The sequence below is a fragment of the Pieris brassicae genome, chromosome 1 (assembly GCF_905147105.1).
Source record: "Pieris brassicae chromosome 1, ilPieBrab1.1, whole genome shotgun sequence".
Classification (NCBI taxonomy): domain Eukaryota; kingdom Metazoa; phylum Arthropoda; class Insecta; order Lepidoptera; family Pieridae; genus Pieris; species Pieris brassicae.
In genome coordinates, this window is record NC_059665.1 from 7,188,880 (window position 1) to 7,208,510 (window position 19,631).

General features: G+C 35.5%; 6 protein-coding genes across 6 annotated transcripts in view; 4 read left to right on the forward strand and 2 right to left on the reverse strand.

Annotated features, from left to right (window-relative positions):
* LOC123715746 (soluble guanylate cyclase 88E) overlaps positions 1–6,952 on the forward strand; it is a 40,971-nt gene extending 34,019 nt beyond the window's left edge. The window contains exons 10-16 of the mRNA XM_045671003.1: positions 303–435; positions 1,044–1,271; positions 1,631–1,969; positions 2,415–2,529; positions 2,839–2,917; positions 4,337–4,454; positions 5,020–6,952. Coding sequence (XP_045526959.1) covers positions 303–435; positions 1,044–1,271; positions 1,631–1,969; positions 2,415–2,529; positions 2,839–2,917; positions 4,337–4,454; positions 5,020–5,321 — 1,314 coding nt within the window. The 3' untranslated portion in view covers positions 5,322–6,952. The remainder of the gene's footprint in view (positions 1–302; positions 436–1,043; positions 1,272–1,630; positions 1,970–2,414; positions 2,530–2,838; positions 2,918–4,336; positions 4,455–5,019) is intronic.
* A 1,860-nt stretch (positions 6,953–8,812) lies between these two features.
* LOC123712469 (luciferin sulfotransferase) lies at positions 8,813–11,309 on the reverse strand. Its single transcript, XM_045665571.1, has 5 exons — positions 11,102–11,309; positions 10,682–10,758; positions 9,876–10,070; positions 9,443–9,596; positions 8,813–9,187 (listed from the first exon to the last, which is right to left on the reverse strand). Exons 1-5 carry the CDS (start codon positions 11,307–11,309, stop codon positions 8,826–8,828), a joined length of 996 nt encoding a protein of 331 aa, XP_045521527.1. The 3' UTR covers positions 8,813–8,825.
* Positions 11,310–12,318: 1,009 nt separating this feature from the next.
* LOC123712195 (transmembrane protein 216-like) lies at positions 12,319–13,084 on the forward strand. Its single transcript, XM_045665188.1, has 2 exons — positions 12,319–12,631; positions 12,842–13,084. Exons 1-2 carry the CDS (start codon positions 12,397–12,399, stop codon positions 13,033–13,035), a joined length of 429 nt encoding a protein of 142 aa, XP_045521144.1. The 5' UTR covers positions 12,319–12,396; the 3' UTR covers positions 13,036–13,084.
* Positions 13,085–13,456: 372 nt separating this feature from the next.
* Positions 13,457–14,438, reverse strand: LOC123709787 (28S ribosomal protein S10, mitochondrial). The gene is made up of 3 exons (XM_045661338.1): positions 14,297–14,438; positions 13,973–14,220; positions 13,457–13,766 (listed from the first exon to the last, which is right to left on the reverse strand). Exons 1-3 carry the CDS (start codon positions 14,309–14,311, stop codon positions 13,514–13,516), a joined length of 516 nt encoding a protein of 171 aa, XP_045517294.1. The 5' UTR covers positions 14,312–14,438; the 3' UTR covers positions 13,457–13,513.
* A 2,620-nt stretch (positions 14,439–17,058) lies between these two features.
* On the forward strand, positions 17,059–18,866 carry LOC123720178 (zinc finger protein 525-like). Its single transcript, XM_045676709.1, has one exon. It carries the CDS (start codon positions 17,294–17,296, stop codon positions 18,389–18,391), a length of 1,098 nt encoding a protein of 365 aa, XP_045532665.1. The 5' UTR covers positions 17,059–17,293; the 3' UTR covers positions 18,392–18,866.
* A 240-nt stretch (positions 18,867–19,106) lies between these two features.
* On the forward strand, positions 19,107–19,621 carry LOC123720187 (dynein light chain roadblock-type 2). Its single transcript, XM_045676720.1, has one exon. The coding sequence runs from the start codon at positions 19,240–19,242 to the stop codon at positions 19,531–19,533; it is 294 nt and encodes a 97-aa protein (XP_045532676.1). The 5' UTR covers positions 19,107–19,239; the 3' UTR covers positions 19,534–19,621.
* Positions 19,622–19,631: the final 10 nt, after the last annotated feature.

Consider the following 19,631-nt stretch of genomic DNA (forward strand, 5'->3'; position numbering starts at 1 on the left):
ATTCATTTTTATTTATATAGATAGATATAGATTTGTCTATGGAGCGCTCGTTTCTAGCATTTGATAATATTTGTAATTAAATGACCTCTGAAAGTCAGTGCTGTGGGCACAAGGATCTAGTCCACTGGGAATGTACTGATTTATTATTAGTAGTTATTTGTTCATTTGTTTGCACAGCCGGGGATCGGACCTACGACCTCAGGGATCAGAGTCGCAAGCTGAAGCCACTAGGCCAACACTGCACTGAAATGAGGATTACATGTTTTTAAATTACGTTTAAAAAAACGTTATGCTTTGTATAGGTGGAAACAATAGGAGATGCATATATGGTTGTTTCTGGGGCTCCAGAGAAGGAAGACAATCACGCTGAGAAGGTTTGCGATATGGCACTCGATATGGTCGATGCTATCACGGATTTAAAGGACCCTAGCACGGGTAAGAACGTGAAGAACTATTCTATGAATTTTTTAAAATGTGTTAAATAATTTTCTTATAAAAATTACTTGTTAAAAAATTATTTCGATAAAATGTGTAACTTAATATTGTGAATACAATTTATATCATTAAATTTGCTATGAAATAACTAGAAACCCTGTGGTATTGTCTAAGGGTCCCCGTCCATGTAACAATTGTAATGCATATGTGTAAATTGATAGAAGCATTATTAATGTATTTAACATGGTATTAAATAAAAATAAATGGCTTAATTCTTCGTTTACTTTGCTATAATCGGTTTTGTTGTAATACACGTTTTTGTTTTATAATTATTTATGAAATGTTTGTTTAATTCTAGGATATTATTACGAGTATTAATATATTATTATAATAAACATTATTATTAGTAAAATTATGTATTGTTCGGATGCGAACACACTTCTCCGTCTTTGATATTTTGAAGGCAAGAAAAGCAATCTCCGTTTACGCCTGATATACCACCAATTTTAGGTCTAAGACACAACTGTATCCTCGCAATACAAGTATTAATTGCACCCAGAAGAAATAATAACGATTGAGAATCTCACTTGACCACGAACATTTTCCAGGATCTCATCTCTCAATCAGAGTAGGTGTCCATTCTGGCGCTGTAGTGGCTGGAATAGTAGGCTTAAAGATGCCGAGATATTGTCTCTTTGGTGATTCTGTGAACACTGCCTCTCGAATGGAGTCTACCTCAGAAGCGATGAGGATTCATATATCGCAAACAACTCAAGAGTTGTTATCGCCATCGTATATGGTCACTGAAAGAGGGGAGATACAAGTCAAAGGAAAAGGTACGTGCTGTAAGTTGGCATGCTTTTCTGTTTCTTTTTAGTACAGCAGGTGTTTCTGTTAGATTTCTTTTTTATTACACGTTCTTTTTTTAATTTTTTTCCGCACTTAATCACAAAAGCTTTCTCATTTTTTTTTATTTGTACATAAATTTTTCAATACATAGTATCTATCGAATTAATAATGAATTTTGTTTTATATATGTATTAACTATTATTATATTTAATTTTTATCATGAAATAGATAAAAACTTATGGGAAATATCTAATGAGAGAGATTAAAACATACTTCATATCTAAAATAAAATATGTACCAAACCTTCAAATCTTATTCATCTGATCAGTGTTTGAACATTAATTAGGTGCAATGAAGACTTACTGGCTGGAAGGAAGAGAGTCCCGCCCATCTCTTACAAAAGTGATCTCTCAAATACAACCAGGACAAGAGTTAGAGTGGGAAAGGGCAGCTGACGTAAGAGACAGCATAGCAGAACATTCAGCTCAGCAGCTGAACCATAAAGATTTTAACATAACATCGGCAACATCATTAATTAGTACGGGAAATGTGATTTCGCCAACTTTGAAACAGCCGATTATAACGTCTCCAACAGAAGAGAGACGGATGTATTCGCCTGTCACTTTCCAAGATGTTGCCAGACGAAGTATTGCCAATTCGCCTAATAGAACCGATAAAGATAAAGGTAAGACTTACTCGCTAGTATTTTAATCAGTGAATCTAGATTTAATTCGAAGTGAGAATATAGGTACAGTAAGCTTACTACGTAATTTTAATTTTCAGTGTGATTTAACTGTGTAAGATATTTGTGACTTTTCGTGCGTTTAATATATGTATATATGTAATGTTGCTCGTTCACTGAAAGAGCTATTCAAAATATGATAAATTAAGCCATAATATGATAATTCACAATAAAAATTACAAATGAGATGGCTGTTATGTTGTTACTATACACTCAGTCTATGTTAGCGATGCAAATAACGAATGATAATATTAAGTATATAATACGTCCTTATATCGGCTTTGAACCGTCAATTAAGCCAAACAGATACTAAACCCCAGTTTCTGTATAATTTATTTAAATTAAAGTAATCAGTTCTCCTCGTTTTTAACAAGACATATTTTTCCAGAATTCCGGCCGTTTCCCGAATCTAGGTCGACGTCAGCGAGTGTTGGCGCAGTGTGGACTGACGCGGAATCTTTGAATCCTCAACGGACCTTAGATAGCCTGGACTCTTCGTTCTGGTAATTATTTTTGGCTAAATAGATGTGACGGGGTTGATTTTAATTGTTGATGAAACGATTGTTGCTGTGAGACATAGGGCTGCTATGATAGACAGTTCTTCATATTCTCTATTGATTATTTAATGAAAGTTAACTTAAATTATTAATAAAACCTTATAGATATGTATTGTGGCTGCAAGGTGAAAATTTATATTCAATATAGAAGTAGAACTTAGGTATACAACAAAAAGAAAGCTCCTCACTCCAGCAAAATCATGAAAGACTTCACTTTTAATGAAAAATACTCTTTTTTAATATTTTTTTTCCTAGTTACAGTTCAACATCTCCGTGCAGAGTGGGAACTGCTCCCGTTTTGAACATGGACAAAGATTTTTTCACTGAAAATATCGTAAGTAAATAAATAATTTAAACTTAAAATTAGGTTTACTTTAAAATGTTTACTTTCATTAATCTGATACCCATGATATCAGGCGCTGAACAGTCAGGAGTTAAATGTGTATCTATTAAAAGCCTCTACTTTTATTGCTTATAAACCCCTGACGCAAACATGACGCTGACGTGTTTGTCTGTAACGTCATATCGAAAAATAATTTATAACTGTAGGTAACTTAATTCAAGAATTTAATGCTTCTAAATTCACATTTGGACCCCTAAATGCACCAATACTTTTAATAATCCTTACACAGCTCCATATTAAAACAATATTTAGATCTTTCTTTCCGTACTTTGGTCACACAATGCGTAGAGGCGACGAGAACCTAGAGAAGCTCGGCAGGCATCGTAACCAATACAACACCGTAGGCTAAAGATCGCATGCACGTTCGCTAACTTATCACTTTAAAGATTTATCGTCCTCAAAATTATACACTGTTGTAAAAGAAGCGCAGGAACGTAATTGGTAGAGGAAAATTATTTGTGGAAAGAGTAGACCCATACCAAAAGGAGCACTGTGTATGCCAACCTACTAACATTTAAGTGTATTCATTTGTACTTGTCATAGACGAACATTATCTACACTAATTTGATAATGATGACAGTGTTAATTTATATATGCCAGCTAAATTTATAAAAACGAGTTATCTCCTCTATTATTTTAACCATTGTTAGTATTAGTTGATTTGTTTTATCTATTTGTTGATAAAAAAATTCAGTTGAACAGTTACGTATATATTATATATATATATTCTTACTAATATTATAAATGCGAAAGTGTTTAGTGTTTGGGAATGGTTTTTATAATATTATTCAAGCGCTGGCGCTAAGAGCGAGCGTAGTGTTCTCATTTTCAGAAAATCGCTAGTAAACTTCTCTTGGCCAAACTAATGTGCTGTAATTTAATTAATTGACTGCATAATACTCGCCATGATTGATAAAAACTTCTCTTGGCCAAACTAATGTGCTGTAATTTAATTAATTGACTGCATAATACTCGCCATGATTGATAAAAACGAAATTAGACAAATTTAGAGGTGACTGTGATTTTTATCGAGGAATTTATATTGTATTGTGTTTTTAAATAGAGTCAACGGTTGAAATTATAATGATCCTTATCATTACATATTTATTGTTTTTAATTAAAACGTCGCGTCGTATGCTTAGATCAAATTAAATAATGGATATTTTGTCAGGTATTTATGCTAGTAACACTGAACTGCTTTGGGGATTGAGCTCTGCACCTATACTTTTTATTGCAACAGCAACTCATAATTTATATTTATTACAATCCCGAAATAATCTTATAATATTTATTTATTTAACCGATCCGATAGAGAGCTGAGAAAATTGTTTGATATATTTTTATTTCCAGCGATTGTCTCCGCCTTGTTCGGTGCCAGGTATCGACACCGCATATGGGCCCAATACTCACATTACACAGACCACTATCACACATGTTCGGACGGCATCACAAAATGGAGAGGAAATAGGTAGCTTTTCTTATTATTAAAAATGTAATACAATTGTGAATATAATATTAGGTACGTCTTTACTAACACAGTACCTTTTAATCAAAGTAATAATAATTAAAATAATCATGGCGCTGGCGCTACAACCCTAAATAGGTCCAGACCTCAGATTGCATCCGTTTCTTAGATCATTTTTTCATCATTACCGGGCCTTGATGAGATATTCTAAACGCCAATATATAATATACATTTGAAAATCATGATAAACGATGTTGATTATTGTGCGAGTGAAATTACTTTATTATGGATGTAACAATAGATAGAGTGAACCTGTTGTTGGTTGTCCTGTAACAATTGTATTTTTTTTTCTAAAAACTATATTTACGTGCTTGCTTTTAAGTAATGATTTACTGAATTACCAACGCTGGATCCCGCCTTGTCTGAGAAGTGCGCAATATATCCTCATTAAGTCCTTAACTTAACTTAAAATTATGAATCGCATAAAATACTGTACCAATAATATATAGCAAACAGTAGCAAATACTATTGGTATTCATTAGTAATAATGTTTTATATTATTTCACAGAAACAGACACAGAATACCAAGACGCAAACACAGGTTTATCCCACATATGTACGGTGTCAGAAAACATAGAGCAAAATCAACCGAAACAGGGAAAAGTGGGACGTTTTCGGGCCCGAATAGCTCCTGGACATCACAAAATATGCCTCAAAAATCCTAAAGACTCGAAGGAAAAACCTCAAACTCCGACAAACCCTCATGGTCATCATCATACAAAAAATGTTAATCATCATCAGTGCTGTGGCGCGTTTGGAAATCCACACGTGAGGCATAAATCCAGTAACCCCAGTTGTCATTTAATCTAGTCTTTTTATCGTTTATAATGTTTTAAAAGTACAAAGTAAGATAAAAGTTTTAATATCAGTACGGGTACTCTGTAACTCGCAATAGCGATCCCGACTTCAATATTTTGAACAGCGCGATCATTGGTCATCAGCTCATATTAAGAGAACTACTAAATAGGGTCTGACAATAGTGAACTGATTTTAATTATTTATTAGAAGAAGTAAAACGTAAAATTACCTACTATTGTCATTATTAGAATAAATATGTAATCGGAATGGAAAAAGTTAAGTAATAATTGTGCAGTCCTAACTAAAAAATTATTAGATTATGACCGACGTTACAAAGTTATTGAATATTGATTTTGTGACATTACATCTAAATTGCATAAAAAACCACGGGATCGCTGTCGTCATCGTATTGGAAGCTAGTACCGGTGCGGATCATGTTTGGTAGGGTTGCTGGATAGAAAACTAAATATTAAACCCCCTTGATTTTAAAGAGAATGTTACAAAGAACGAACATTAAGAACTTCTTTCTGTTGTCCAGAAGTAGCACTCTTTAATTGACTTAATTTGACGGACCCATTATTATTTTAAATGTTATGCTGAATAGAGTATTGTAAAATATGTTATATGTTATGATTGTCTATGAAGCGCATCCCGGCACGTTGATTTAGCAATGCGTAGACGTTATTTTTCGATATTTTTCTACTTGTATCACGCAAAATCATGTGAAATACGTGCCGGGGACTATAAAGCACTTTATAGCGAACAAGTTGATGTAATATTATCGGCCGAGATAATCTGGTTAAACAACACATGCTAAGAGAGGCCGAGACATTCCATTAAAAATTCTCTAGTATCTCTTAAGTAAAATAGTATTGGAAGATCATTCGCTTTGTATGGAAGCCAGTGTCGCTTTGACTACTACCATTTTATTCATCAATTGGTAAAACATATAAATATTATCACGTTGCAAAAGTATACTGTACTATATATATATATTATCGCCACACTCGATGTTAATCTTGTTCTTACGAATCATTTTAATTGTATAAAGACGGTATGGTTGGTGAACTAATATCATTTTGTGGAGGAAGGAAGATGCTGCTCTTTCTTCGACCAAAATAGAAGATCCTACAGCAGTCTCACCACTAATTAGCTGGCCCGAAGGGTCAAGTTGCTGAGGAAAAGACATTGTATATATTCCTAGCAGTGCAAATAATTTGGTTAGAGCGTTTCAGGGTATAACGTCATCGCGGTGATTATTGTCGTAGTTTGTGGCTGTTGTAACAAGTCTGTATTTCAAGGAAATAAAGTAAATCCTCAAAATTTAGATAATTGTATATTTAATTCTACGGTCGGCACCTCTATTTCTTATAATGGCTTGATTTATGTGTCGTGTAATTTTTTTATTAATGTTGGAGATTAGATTCACAAAACCATTAGGTACTCAATGCTTATTTAGGTTTTAGTTTTAAGATTTGTCACAAATACTTTGAATTTTACTCATGTTATATTGCAAATGGCCCACCCATTAGATAATATAAAGTTAGATTCATGTAGATCTCAGTTAAGCAAATCCAAAGATGTTCCAAAGAAAATATCGTTCTGACGCGAGCTTTACGTAATGACAATAGCAAATAAATATAAGATAAACTATATTGATTTACTGTTTAACAGTATAAAAATCTGTAATGAAATTTCCAAATATTACAAAGATCTTTTAATAGGATTTAACCATATTTAGATAGTGTTGTCTATTTGTATAAAATTATTAATTTCGAACTATTTACTAATCTAATTTTTAAATTAAGATCTATATATGTATACAAAATATCAATTATAATTAAAGTTATGATAATTTACAAAGACATTAATAAAACTAAAGTTACTGCCTAGAGCACAGATTTCCTAAGGGTGTGACGAAGAAATCTTCAATTGATGCTTATAGTTGTGCAATGTATGCGTTACTTGTTGGATCAACACATACATTATATCCTTATCATAGAGGTTGGGAAAAATTGATGAAAGTCAATTAAACAACTTTTCTAGTCGTTTTGAGATTAATATTGTACTACAATTTTATATTCGTCTTGTATATTATAAAATATTTTAGTAAGTCACGTAACTGTTATGCAAATTTATCGACAGGTATTGGTTTTGACCATGTCAAGATACCATACCAGTCTTTCGATTAAAATATTAAAGTTTTTAACACTAAGACAATTGTTGTATAGTCATACTGTGATAGCAAACTTTGCTTTATCGCTTGATTGAGATATCCTTACTTGAAGCACTTAGTGATTAATCTAATTTATAATTACTATGAGGAGACACTTCATCTGAGGATATCTTTCACACTCTATAGTCAAATCTGGAGATTGTAATGTGTATTAATGTAATATAAATAGTATAAAATTGTAATGAAATCTCCATTGTGGGAAATAAAACAAGGGTTTCTTAAAGGGGCAAAATGAATTTGAGTCCCTTGAAAGTATATTTTCTTCAATGTGCCATTGAATATGTATTTCTTGTTTCACTAATTTAAGCATCATTCTCTTCTATGTGTACATCGAATATATTTAAATAGACCCTTGTTTATAAGTAATAAATGTGAATACTTTTCTATGCTTTTTATTACCAAAATATCGGCAATTAATCCAAATGAATGCAAGACACCAAATCAGATCCACTAATAATGGGTCTAACCACTAAGAATGACCGGTGGGTTTTTTTACCTCCTTTATATATCAATAACTAGTCATCAAAACAGTTTAACAGATCGGAGTGCCTATATTTTATAAGGACTAGAAGTGAAACTTGTATACATTATTTTTAGTTTCAGATTCTGCAATATATTTACTAGACTTGAGTCTAGTCTAGTCAAGTTCAGCCCTCTTGTAAGGCCCTGATAAATAAAAACCGCTTATAAAATTGTCCTTGAGACTCTGCAGGACCAGTAACGAGACTACGATGAACAGATGGATGATTTTTTTATTTATTGTTGTTTCGCCGGGGATCGAACCCTGGATCATGTTTTTTAAATGACAATTTTTTTATAAAATAAAAAAAACGTACTTAGCAATCTTTATTAAATAACAAAACTATTGTATATAAGGTTTTTGTTAATAAAATCTGCTTAAAAATAACTTCAACGTAAAAGCTGGTATGAGCAAAACGTTATTTACACACGAATATTTTATTTATTAATAAATTATATAACACATACTACGTACAACATAAAATACTGTATTAAATTTCGAATTAACTTATTAACCGTAATCTTACCGTCAAACATCGTAATTGCAAGCTTTGTCCTTTACTTTTAAAATTTTTTTTTTTATATTATTTAAATATTTGTTCCAATAAGATGACCTTTAAACAATTTTATGCTCCTCACTGCTTGGAGAGTTTTAATATAAACGTTATTAACTTCGAAATGAACACTGAAGTTTATGTAAAATAAGATTTATCTATAATATATTAAACAAAATTATTCAACTATCATTTCTTTATAGAAAATTATTCAAAGCTCAACTCTGTACCCTTCAAATGCTGTTCAGCCCAGTCATCAAATCGCCGAGACAGATCATCCGACATAAAATTCTTCCAATCTCCAATTTCCCCCTTTCTAATAAAACGCAAAGGCGTCTGTTCCAAGTAGCTTTTGCCAAAGGACTTTTCCAAGATGCCTTCTAAATTCACGGCGCGATTTTGTTTCATGTTTTGGAAGGATAGATGATCGCAAAGCTTGTCTATTTGTTCGTCTGACATATTTTTGTTGAGAAATGTCGCTGTTTTACGTACAACAATTGGTAGGTCGCGCTTCATCTCCTCGAATTTTATGAAAAGTATGTTCGGGTCGTGCCGACGTTTCCAGAATCCTGGTGAAGGAAATCATAAAAAGTACATGTTAATTTTATGGAAGGAAATAAAAAATCGATTCTGTACATAGACAAATTTCTTTCATATTTAGAAGAACGTACTTAGTATAAATCTGTCCAGCTAGAAAAAACAAGCCTATTTTCTTGAATGTTTTAGAATATTAAATTACGCGTTTAAGTTTTAAGATTGCAAAGCCGGGACAAAAAGCTCTGTTAGATGTATGAAATAAATGTCTTTTAATAGAATCGACTCACCGAGTATATGGTTCCAGACTGGACCAAACGGCGCATGATCTCTCATGAACAAATCACAGAAATCCTCAAAGCTGCCTTTCAATCCGTGAACCAAGGTGCAGTAGTGATAGTAGGATACTACCATATCTTTAGGGTTGCGGGACGTGTAAATTACCTACATAGAACGTTTTATCATAAACCAATAACTACAGCATTATGATATCATCGATTATTTTATTCAAGTAGTTGATCAGCCTTCTGTGCTGTCGTAAATTTCAATAATGACAGTCATGTCGGTTTCCTCACGGTGTTTTTCTTCGCTGTACGCGCAAGTGATAATGTGCACAGTAAGGATCGAGACTTCATCAGAATCGCACAATTTACACGAAGACAATAATTAGAAAACTCTTTGTATAAAATGATTATTTAGATATTTGATAGATTGGACGCCTACCTTCGGTTTTGTGGTCCCGTCATCCTTAACGATCTCAGTGGGGAGCAGGTCCCAGGGTAAATGGCTACGGATGTACCGGGGGTGAGGTAGACGATACTTTACAAGATCCACTGAAGTGCCTTTTACAGACTCGTCATGCCATTCCGCGTGGCCGTCCACCATTATACAGCTTAGCTCCACCAATGGACACCGAATCTGAGTATTTTATACTAATATAAGAGGTATGAATTTATTATTCATTTATTTTTTTACCAACTGCTATATTCTTTAGGGATGTTTATTGGGAAACCAGGTATGTACTAATAATTGAAATTTGTAGAACCGTTTACACATTATTTGAGGACTCTAGTGGCCATTATTTTGTTAATTTTAGTTTTGCAAAAATATATCTTATTCTTTAAAAACTAAGTCTCCTGGCGTCTTATTCAAAAGCTTGTTATTTTAACACTTAAATTATAGTAACTTATAGATTTTTATAAACCTATTGAATTTTATAAAATTGTAATATTAAATACTGCTAAGTCTGACACAAAATACGGTTCTGTGGCCATTGATACACAATTTTATACTACACTATAGTCTACTATAGTCCTGAGTACATACCTCGTTTCGATATATCCTAACCAAGAAGAAGGGCACACAATTGTCAGTCGTAAGGATATGGAGAAATTATATTAGTTTTGGAGCAATAAGGTTATAAAACCCATTAAAGACTCACTACAAATTATAAATTAAACGTAACTATTAACAAACAGATTATATCTTTTTTTTGGCACATAAGTTAACGCACTAGTAAAGGAACTAACTTGTTGTATAGATTTGGCTCCTTCATAGTCCAAGTCATGTCCAATCAGCCACACCATTTCCTGTGCCCACGTCGAGCCTTTAATTTTAATAAAACTTTTTACAATTATAGTAAATTATATAAATTATTTATTTTTATAACTAAGGAACAGGTTTAATAAATGATCTGTCCTTTTCGTTGCTGCGCCCTATTTTAATTCCCACAACAATAACTTTTTCGTCTTAACAACACACTTTAGTGTGATATAAAAGGCTTATCCTTGATTTTTTAAATTTAAGTAAAGAATTTAAAAAATCATGCCCAGAAAGCAAATTATTAACTACTAAATACATTTTCAAAGATATGCTATGATTTATATATAGATATTTGAGCTAGATCAAATAACAGAATTAGAAGAAAAATGTACGAAAAAGAATATCACCCGTTCGTGGATATGAGCACATCCAGACATCGCTATCCAAAACTTCCATGTCTAGTATATCTTGACCGATGGTCATGTAATCCGCTGGTAAAATCACGCGGCCAGGATTAATTTCTACCATGCAATCTTTTTTATCGAACATGTTATCCAGCATAGAGCCAGTTTCTTCGTCTAACTTCGAAAAGGATAACACCGGTTTTGTTCTCATTTTGAAAAATATATATTCACAGATAGAAAAATAACATTAGTATTACACAGAAGACGTCCAGTGGCCGCCTCTTAGGGAAACGCAATGGTTGCGTGCTATATTATTGCGTGGATAGTTTTCCTTAACTCTCACTTAAATGGAGTGTTCACATTCCTTTTGAATAAGTTTATTTGCTATATGAAATATATTTGTTGTTTATTTATTTCAATTGTAATTTATAGCAATATCAAAAGGCTACAGATTTTTTATTAAAAACTAGAATATCCTATATAATAATATTTTTTGATAACAATTAGTAAAACTAAAAACCACCTATTTCGTTCATAGGAAAAAAAACATAAAACTCCAGGTAACGTAGATAAAAGTAAATGAGCACTTCACGAAAAACTTGTCTTAAAAAAAGAAAATAGAAATAATATTTCAGTCGACATAGTAAATAGAATAAACTTAATATTTTAAATTAAGCAGCCTGTATAGTTTTACTTATATTCCGTGTTCCTGTATAACCACTTTCTGTTTCTTACATAGAATTGTACTCAAAGTGCATTGAAGTGCAACGGTAAAACCATTATAATAGAGTAAATAATATGTATTAATAACTAACTTTTACATTAAGATTTTCTCCCCAAACAATTTATTTTTTTCTAAAACTGGTAGAAAGGCCAAAACGAAAACATGCTTACTTATATTCCTCTTTTTCAAAATGATACTAGCGCCTTATTATTTTGTTTGTGAACTAATAAGTTCACTAATACTAATAAGTAACAGACATTCCGCCTTTTTTTTATTTCCCGTTTCCATTCAAGTGTGAACGAATCTCTCATCGCTCTAACAATGGCCAAATACGCCAGAATTATATTCATTTAACTGTGCTAATTTATAAATATTAAACACTAAGATAAAAATTATAATTAAAAGCGATGAATTTTAGTCACCTTCCCGCGACTTTACGATTTCCAAATTTCCGTTCAAGTGAGAACAACTCCGAGTCGCGCATGTTGTCATGACAACCACTAAGTTCGCCGAAATTCAATATATTTAACACTGTTCATTATTACATCTTAAACTTAAAATATAGTCAACAAACATGTCTAAAGTAGCAAATGTTAATTCCAGTTTTGCGTACGAAATCTTAATGTACCTAAATTCATTTTATTTAGGAATGTTTTTCGTTTGCGAAGTGGCCATGGGTATTTTAAAAGCAATAAATGTTTCCTATCCAGAAAATGCTTTATTGACTGAAGCTGGTATATTTTGTGCGTTATGTTTGGTAGAAGTCATGCGTATATTTCTTGGCAGGAGAGGAAACCTTGCTAGTAAAAGTAAGTTGTTATGATTATTGATCTAAAATCTTTAAGGTTACGTAATTATGGCCTCCTAACTTTTAACAGATTTTTGTAATATCTAAGGATAAAAACAAGTATAGTAAGTTTTATATTTTTATACCATTCAATATCAGGACTTAAGTGTTGAGCAGGTAAACATAATTAATTATATGGTTCTATATGGATTAAACATTCATTATTTTTCAGAGATACCTGTATTTTTCTCAGTCGTCCTTACAATACCATCAGCTGTTGGAGTATGCTATTTTCTCATTTATCAAACATATATTCTAAGGCTTGAATATATTTGGTGCGCTGTAATGTTGATATTTCATGCATTGGAGCTATCTTTCGCTATTCTCTTCATTTTTACTGTATGTAAAAATCATCAGTATGAATAGAATAGGTTTAAAAGTACCTCCTTGCCAAAAAAATATTAATTTTCATCCTTCAACATTTCACAGAGACTATTTATTTTATAGATTTATCAAACATTTAATAAAGGAGGTACCTTGAAAAATAATGTTTATAACAACTGTACAGTTTATTTATAAGACATTACGCAATTTTTAAGCCATATTCATAAAAATAAACAGGGCGGCATCATGTTTTCACCAGAACATGAACACAACACAAATAGTAGTTAAATTTGTTTATAAGACTGATTGAAATCTTTGTTAGGAATAGCTTGAATTTCATACATAATGTCTTAACCAAGTCAAGAAAATTAAGATCACATTATGTAAATATAGTCTAACTATTAACAGTACCATAATTATGATAATTGCTACTTTGAGTTGGCTAAAATAATAATTAAGGAAATAAAATTATAACAATGTTGATGTTCTTTTATTTACTAAGCTACACTACACATTATAGTTATTCCTCTGTCGGGGGTTTAATATGGTCAGGTAAATGTTGACATTCAATTTTCGTAACTTTCAGAGCACAACCTTCTGGCAAGTTTCTTTCAATATACTCCAAATATGTATCGCAAGTAGAGCCTGTTAATCGTTGTATGTGTAAAAATCTAAAGTAAGTTCTGATTTCATATTGTACTCGGTGCTTTTTATAAATATGAACACAACGGAGCAATGTATGTCTTTCCTTTTCAGCTTTTCTGAGAGTCCAACTGCAAATTAGGAATGCATTTTTTAGTTATAAATATAACAGTAATCATATCATATCAATTTCATGAATCTCTAGAATGAATCTGAATGGTTTTGTTAAAGTAGTAAAAAATAGACTCAAGGATATTTAGCTTATTATTACATGAAACACAAAATTTATAGTTAATCATAATTAAAGCTTATGCTAATAATATAAATATACACAAACCTTTTGGTGACCTCAATGCCTAAATGTGATGCAGCAGCAATACAAAACCATGAATAGCTCAATAACACAGCAGGATCTATGCCTCTCATCTCAAGCTCTACGCGTTTGTATAATTTATCCAGCTCTACAGCGCTTGGCGGTACGCCTTCTAGTGGTTTCAGAGGTATTGAAATAGCCGACATTTGTCTTAAAGGTGAATAGTTTAACACAAATGCGCCTCGAAGGGCTGGTGTTGAACGCCATAATTGCTGAAAAATTATTCCGTGCTAATTAATAAGGATTTGTATTTATAATATGAAATATATTCAGAGGTCTTGCTCATACTTTAGCGAAATTCATTTTCTTATAGGTTAGCAGTACTTGATTCGATAGCACAAAACTAATATTGTTTGTTAAATAAACATAATTCTACTTGATGAGTTATTTATTTTAACACAAAATTCTAAATATAAGTCACAAATATGTAACAATCAAATTGCTATACAACAATTAAATTGCTAAGGTTATGTTTGGTTATAACTTATAATATTGATATAATTAACAAATGTCACTATGTGAAATGACAACTGCCGTAACCTTATCCTCCACACTACAGCTAAAAAGTATTACTTGAATACAAAATATATAAAAGTAAGCGTTGGATTTTGACTTACGAGAACACTGATTAGGGTAAAAAACCGCCTTCACCGGGGAAGGCGAGGACATTTACTTCGCACTTCGCTCACTCCAGTGAGCTTCCGTCCTGCCCTTCAGGCGTTTGACCACCCCGCGACGGCCCAAGCCGAGGTTCGAGTCTCACAGTAGACGCCCTTGGGCTAGCCGCGGGATAAAACGCCATTCAGGCCGAGTTACGCTCGCCAAAACAGGCCGAGCTACGCTCGCCAAAACAGTCCGAGCTGAGCTGTAAAGGCCAACACTCGTAGTTAATGCTACACCCTCCCTCGCGAGGGGGAGCGTTTTGTCCTGTTCGGGGCGTATGCCCCCTTCAGGTGGTGTTTTTGTTCGCGCCCTGCTGATACAGGGCGGTACGGGGGCGGGCATATAGCCCTTGGTGAGGGCTGCGGCGCGCGGGGAGACTCGGTCTCTACCCGCTGCGCGCAGCCGATGGGGTCATGTCCGGGGTGTCAAATCCGGTGGTGATGAGGGGGCCAAGGAGTAGTCTCGACTTGGCCCTGGTGTCGTATTGAGTGGTGGTATCGGGCAGCTTGAGCGGCTCGCAGTCAAGCACCGCCGGGTGAGACCCCCGGTGGACCCGGGGGAGGCCCAGCGAGGCGACCAGTCGAAGCCGCGGTTGCTGCCCTGGTGTCGTCGGGACCCGCGGAGAAGAGCTCACGCGGGTACTTGTATTGGTCGGGCGGCCTGGACTGCCACGGCGCGATGTTTTGGAGGTGAGGATGTTGAGAGGCGTCCGCTCGAACAAACATCCTCATCGCGAGCCGTGCGACGAACTCGTCGATCGACTCCATCCGCAAGTCTCGCGCTATGGTGGCGTTCCTCACGTAGCGTGGTGCCTTTACTGCGCGCCGTAAGCTGGTGTTTTGTACGGTGCGCAGTCTTCGGCGGTTGGTGTCCTTGGCGTAGGAGAACCACGCCGGTGCCGCGTACGTGAGGTGAGGGCGCACATACAGTTTGTGTAGCGCGAGCTTCGTGCGGAGAGGTAGGTTGCCTGTGAAGAGTGGGCGAAGCGTGTGCGCCGCCCACTTGGTTCTCCCTACAGCCCTGGAGATGTGGTGCGTCATGGTCAGACTCCGGTCTATGGTGACCCCTAGATAGGTGACCGGCGTCTTCCACGGCACGTCTCGATCCAGGAAGCGTAGATGTGGTGGCAACCTACCCCGGCCGAAGGCGGCGAGTCTCCACTTGTCCAGCCACTCTGGCAGGAGGTCCAGAGCGCGTTGGAGTTTTTGAGCAGCGTGCGAGGTCCTCAGCGATGACGCCACGTACGCCGTATCATCGGCGTAGAGGGCGAGTGTGCACCCCTCGGGGCACGGAACGTCGTCGGTGTACGTGGTGTAGAGCAAGGGCGATAGCACGCTGCATTGCGAGACGCCCGCCGTGTGGGTCGCGGTCTCGACGCCGCCTCTCCCGTCGCAACGAAAAACGTGCGCTCGGTGAGAAAGGCGCGGAGCACGGCGACCATTCGACGGGGCAGTGGAGACTCGATGAGCTTCAGCACGAGGCCGTCGTGCCAGACACGGTCAAAGGCCTTCGCCATGTCCAAGCATAACGGCGGCGGCCCCCTCCTTTTTGTTGAGGGCCGAGGCTGCAGTGAAGAGCACCTTCGTCAGATGCAGCGTCGTGCAGTAATCTCCGCGGAAGCCGAACTGTTTGGGCCTCGGCTGCAGGTACTGTTCTATCCTCTGCAGCAACAGCCACCCGAACAGTTTCGACTGCGTCGAGAGCAAGGTGATAGATCACCTTGCCCTCTTTCCATGATCTGGGGAAGTGCGTATACCGGAGGATACCCGTGAAGAGGCGCGACAGCGCGACTATCCACCTAATGTACAGATGGCGCAGCGCGTCGTGGGTGATGCCGTCCGGTCCTGGCGCCGTTCGTGTGTGGCCAGCTCGGCCTTGACACGTTCGGCGAGGCGATTCAGCTGCGTTTTGAGCGCAGGGCAGCGGTCGCGTTGCCATTGCGTCCTGAGCGCGCGCTTGCGCTGAATCAGCCTTTGCACATAGGGTGCAAGGTCCTGGCAGGTGATCTCCGGCGTGCGCGTTGAGGTCGCTGCCGTCAGAGCTGCCTGGAGTTGCCGCGTCATGGACTCCGCCATGTCGTCAACGGCACCTGTCGAATCCGGTGGGCCGGGCGCAGGGGTGTCTTCCATGATGGACTCGAAGGTGTTCCAGTCGATGACCCTCCGGGTGCGTGCGGGCGGGGATGGAGCCCCCGCAATGAGGCACAGCACCGGCTGGTGGTCCGACTGGTACTCGTCCATTAGGACCTCCTGCGCTAGGTGGAGGTCAGGCCGGTTAAAGGCTGACAGCGAGATTCAATTCCAAAAAAAAAATATTACTTACAGGAGTCGTAGTTTTCCGAGTGACAAGTCTCGTTTCTGAATCTGAATTCTTACTCTAAGTCACGACTCACGATACAGACTAGGTATAATCAACGATTAAAATTTCAATAATTTAACGTAAACCAAACAACTATTATGACTAATGCAAAACTGAGATATTTTTTTATACTAATACTACTGCATTCTTAAGACTTTTTTTAAATTGAATTGAAAGTCAACATTTTAACTAAATACATGTACAAGTTGTATATTTAAATTAGGGCATAGTAATTTTAATTATCTGGATTTTGCCTAAACAGATATGGTTGGCATTGGAAGATTCATTCTTTTAAATTTTTTACATCGCCGACGTTATAGCTGTGTATCTAACTCAACTACAAACGAATCATCAAAGCAACCAGAAGGTAACAAGGATACGTACCAAAAATGCAGAGTTTGTCTGAAAGAGGGGTCCGTTCCTATATTTGGGAATCAATTCACAGCTGATATTTCTGAGAATTTTCGTTCAATCACTGATATTACAATAGATAAAAAGGATGACTTTCCAAAGTATCTGTGTGATGAATGTCATTCCAAGCTTCAAAATGCAATAGACTTCAGGAATACTGCAAAAGTCTCAGACAAAATTTTCCGGGAATTGCCTTCAGATACTAATGAAGATGCAGATGACTTCATATATGAACCTCAACCCACTAGAAAACAAACAAAACCAACTCGTGATGAAAGTTATATATGTGTAAAATGTGATAAAACATTTAGAGTATTTGAGGAGTATACTGAGCACATCTCTATAGACCATGAAAATGCTTCTCGCCAGTGTCCTATTTGTAACAAGATATACAAAGAAATTTACTTTAAAAGACACTTATCTTTACATAATAAAACACAATTTATATGTGATATCTGCGGTAAACATTCATTCTTCAAAGGCGAATTTACAAGACATCGTCTGACACACTTCTATCACCTTCCCTTTAAGTGTACTCTCTGTCCATACAGGGGAAGATTTCCAGAATCTCTAAAATTACATATGCGTACTCACACTGGTGAAAAGCCCTACCAATGCACACAATGTCCATCACGTTTTCTAACTAAGAGTAATCTTAATAAACATAGTTTAACTCATAGAGATAGTTATGAATTTAAATGTGAGTGTTGTGGAAAGGGTTTTCATAATAAAAGGACATATGATCAACACTGTAGAATTGATCATGGTGGCATTAAGGAACATGTTTGTAACATATGTAACAAAGCATTTGGATATCGTAAACAAATGATGAAGCATCAATTAAAAGTACATAAAAGGGAGAAATTAAGGAGTGGTAGGATGCCAATTTATTTACAAATACAACAAATGCAAAAAGAACAGCAAGAGTACAGAGAAATAGATAGCATGTAAGAAACACTGTAATATAAAAAGTATCATTTTAAAAATAGCTTTGCCTTATTAGTAGTATATATTTAAATATTTTATATAATGACGCAACAATATTAGAAATCATAATAAGGAGGACACAGATACTTATTACAGATGGGTAGTATCTTTCAGGTAATTTCTTCTTAAATAATAAAAAGGCTGGGTGGCACAAGGTCAAAACCCAAAAGAAATAAATAATAAATGTTGGGATAATATAGAACATATACAGCTGAATAAAAAAAAATGTTATTTATAATAACTTTATTTTACATTCACCTGGTTACTAAAACTTAAGACTCAGAATAAAAATCAGACTATATACAATTGAAAATTGTTTATGCACTGATGAAAAGGGTCAGATAAATGCTACATTTAAATAACTACAATTAGGTTAATTTGGTACCCTGGTGTGTCAAACCAACTATTCCTATTGGGTTAAAATATTAAAGAAATTTAAAAAAAATCCCAAAGTATATGTATATTATTGTATTATAATTAAATTATGATACTGGAAATTATTTAATTGTATGTCAAAAATACCCATTAAGTTTTTTAAATGCTTAAGGTAATTTCTAAAACAACTAATTCTAATATAGATTGGAATGTCATACTATGAACATATATTCTGTAACATTCATAACACATTCTGGAACATATCGGTCTGAAGTGCAGAAACTTGTATTTCAGGAGTCCTGTCATTTCCCAGTCACATTTAAAAATATATAGATACTTTTTTAATATATAAAATATATTTTTTAAAAGTTAATTCCAATTATGTCATTATATTTTACGATTTAGGATCAATTTTGTCATACACTTTAAATTTTTAAATGGCAAACGAAGCTGAAGAGACTATACGCAAGCTTTCCATGCACAAAGGAGTTGTAGGAGTTGTAGTTGTGAATGGCGAAGGAATACCCATTAAATCAACTTTGGATAACCACATTTCTGTGCAATACGCCGGTCTGCTTAGCTCTCTGGTAGACAAAGCGAAGTCTGTCGTCCGTGATCTAGATCCTACGAACGACCTCACATTTCTACGTATTCGAAGTAAGAAAAGCGAAGTTATGGTTGCTCCAGACAAAGACTTCGTTCTGATAGTCGTTCAAACCCCTGTTGAATGACGAAGGCTTTCGCCCTTAAGGCATTATAGATTTATCTTTTATTTCGAAACATTATTAGGTACTTTAATTCTTTAAAAATAAAACATTTCAAGAATATC